The sequence below is a fragment of the Triticum dicoccoides genome, chromosome 5A (assembly GCF_002162155.2).
Source record: "Triticum dicoccoides isolate Atlit2015 ecotype Zavitan chromosome 5A, WEW_v2.0, whole genome shotgun sequence".
In the NCBI taxonomy this organism is placed as follows: Eukaryota; Viridiplantae; Streptophyta; class Magnoliopsida; order Poales; family Poaceae; genus Triticum; species Triticum dicoccoides.
In genome coordinates this window covers 666,852,426-666,855,547 of record NC_041388.1, presented here as the reverse complement: position 1 = coordinate 666,855,547, position 3,122 = coordinate 666,852,426, and the positions used below count along the sequence as shown (strand labels likewise).

At 40.4% G+C, this 3,122-nt stretch overlaps 1 protein-coding gene across 1 annotated transcript; it reads right to left on the bottom strand.

Annotated features, from left to right (window-relative positions):
- Nucleotides 1-2,179: 2,179 nt before the first annotated feature.
- LOC119298361 lies at nucleotides 2,180-2,820 on the bottom strand. The gene has a single exon (XM_037575793.1). It carries the CDS (start codon nucleotides 2,767-2,769, stop codon nucleotides 2,344-2,346), a length of 426 nt encoding a protein of 141 aa, XP_037431690.1. The 5' UTR covers nucleotides 2,770-2,820; the 3' UTR covers nucleotides 2,180-2,343.
- Between the last annotated feature and the right edge of the window lie 302 nt (nucleotides 2,821-3,122).

Sequence of the window (3,122 nt, the reverse complement as noted above, 5' to 3'; positions counted from 1 at the left end):
ATAATGCATATATTGAGGGTAAAGCTAATTGTTGCCAACTTTCTTGGGAACGCTGAATTCAAACTCATCCAGCTTTAATTGGACGTCATCGATGACCAATTCATATTTTGGTCAAGGCAAAAAATTGCAAAGTATTTCAAATTTTCACTCCTAGGAAAAACATGCATGCTGGCTTAACACGCCTCATCAGACGAGCTCTACATATATGTTAACCAAGAGTTTGTGAGGATCACATCTAGGTTTTAGCTTTCTACTTCCCTCGACCCTGCTTAGTTTATGGGAAAATAGAAAAGGTATTTTCTCTATAGACACATTAAATATTAATTAATTTTCTTCATAACTATGCCATCTCATCGGAGTTTGAGCATAGCTAGCTGTATATGGTACTACTCATAAAAGAAAAAGCAAAACATCTGAGCGTCGATCTGACGGATAATCTTTTTATTAGTAGATTGCAACCATTAGATACATAATTGTTTCTAGACATGTCGTGTTTGTTAGATCTACATAATCACACCTAAATAGATAGAATATGTTTGACCACCATAACCGTACCTAAACAGACCACATCCATAGATTGCATCTAAACATATCATAGATTTACATAATTTTATGTGACCATATCATAACCCATTAATACATAATCATATCTAAACCTATCACATCTAGATCTACGTGCCATTTTCAAAAAATTAATCTAAATAGCCATACATAAAAAAACTGCATTTGTTAGATCTTCATAACTGTACTTAGAGAAAATTAATCAACCGATAGATCCTCATAACTTTGGCTAAGTAAATAACAACCAATATATCACCGCAGTTGCATTAAGATATATCTCCAATGAAAATTAGTTGTAAGTATCCATGTTAATTATTAGTGTGACTATAAACGACAAAGTAATGTAAAACCTAATAGTAGTCACCACCACACACATATATACAAGGTGTTAATTTAATGCAATGGAGTTCATAGGGGTCTAAGAAAAATTATAGTCGATGAACAACTTTCTCTTACCATCCAATGATCTGTAGACAAATAGTAATATTAACAGCGATATGGGCAGCTACGCCAAAAAATGTTTGTACTAAGTGATTAGACACCAACATGAGCATCAAAAGATGAGTACATAAGTAAGTGTTGATTGTTAGAATCAAAGGCTAGAGGGTTCTTTATGAAAGACCGGTCTAGTTTTATCTGTAAGCATGAATCTTAGGGCAAGCCTACTTTTTTGCGAGAAGGATAACGTGAAATTGGACAGCTCTCTATGTAGAAACCAATACGGACAGAGATCTACAGACCTACATTAGCGAGTACAAAACTGTTGACCTAGCGGGCATGCGTGCCAAATACAGGTTTGTCTTATTGGTGTGCTCAGAACTCCACGCCGAATTGTTGTTTACTGAGAGAAAAAAGAATTGACCCCGTCAGTTCGTTCGTAGACAAGTGTTTCATAATTCTTTTTGATTATTTCTTATATACAAAATAAATGTCCAACGCACAAATAATGTGTATTTTGCAATGAGTGGTGTAATTAGCATGCAAAAATGTCTAGCGAATACTCAACACACTAGAGATGATGCAATTCGATTTGCGAGGGCCACCATGCTGGCTACATTCAAGAATGTGACACACACTAACCATAATCTCTTCTAGGATTATATTTCCAAATCAAGTCATTTGATATGTGCATGTTTTACATTCATTTTCTTTACCTTAAAATTCACTAATGTTGTGTTCAAATGTGGAAATTTCAGAGGACATTGGACTGTCTCTCTAAGTGGGTGTTGCAGTGCTCCTACTAGCCAAATCATACACACAAGATGCTAGCTTCTCCTAGAGATCAACACTCGATCTCGTGTGGCAGATTGACTGGTTGTATACGTGCAACTCAGCTTTGTATATACGAACTAGCTGTTAAACTCAAGATCTCGCTGGCGCTCACAGTTACACAATAGACATTAATCAGGTACTACAAAAAATATACACTCATGGAATATATATTTGAATCACTTGAAGAAGCTCAGCAATGAAAGCATACATAGAACAATAGAACTGAGTAAACAAGAAATCGAAATTTCCCGGCTTTCGAATGAATAAATGTAAATTACCACACGTTCTTTCTGGTCAAGGAATTTCATGAGAAAAACTCAACTGAAAGAAGAACATATGAATCCAACACACGCAGAGCTTGAAACAGGCAAGCATAGAAGCAATTTCACAAGTACATATGTGTCAGGAAAGAAGACCTTATAGCATACCGAAACAGCGCGGATGCGCGAGGTCAACTAGCAAATCAGGGCGGGTAACTGGGCCGGGATCAGGAACACATGAGCAGATCGATCATAGCCTGAGAGCCAAGTCCACCTCGTCAGCGGCGCCGTGCTCCGACGATGTCCTGCCACGCTCGCACGCCTTTCCAACAGCGGCAGACTTCCACGGCTCCGTCCTTCTCGCCTTTCCATCCGCAGACAGGAAATCGCCGCCCCCTCTGCCGCCATACCCCGTCTGGCCCTCATCCTGCGCTGCAGTAGGCGCACCGGCACCGTGCGTGCGCGCTGCGGCGGCAATCAGCCGCCGGCGCTTGGCGACGCTGCGCTCGTGCTTGTGCGCGTTCTGGTGGCCGCCGAGCGCCTGCGAGCTGAGGAACTTACGGTCGCAGTACGCGCAGAGGAAGAAGCCCTCATCGGGACCCGGTGTAGCCGGGATGAGGAGGGTGAGTTCAAGGTTGAGCTCATCCTGATCCTGCTCGCCGGTCGGCTGTTCCATTCTAGTTATGGACTTGCTATCGCCTATGAGGCTGAAAGGTAGAGACTAGAGAGTAGAGAGTCGACCAGAACTTATTAGCTCGCTAAACAAAGGATTAAATACACGGCTAGCAGTTTAGCACTGGGCACAGAACTGTTGTTGCACTCTTACCCACAGTGGGAATAATATAGATAGTAACATCACACATATTTAGATAAAATAAATGATGTGACAAACAATAAATGAAGAAAAAGATGCATGTGTTAACATAGCTAGTTACTACTAGCTTGAGTAACATCACACATATTAAGATAAGATGAGTCTACAGCCTAATACTTAAAATATTGCATGTTACTACACATATGTTACTCCTC

Bases quoted from the DNA above. Each gene is read 5' to 3' on its own strand.
- LOC119298361 (XM_037575793.1), bottom strand. From the start codon at position 2,769: ATGGAACAGCCGACCGGCGAGCAGGATCAGGATGAGCTCAACCTTGAA.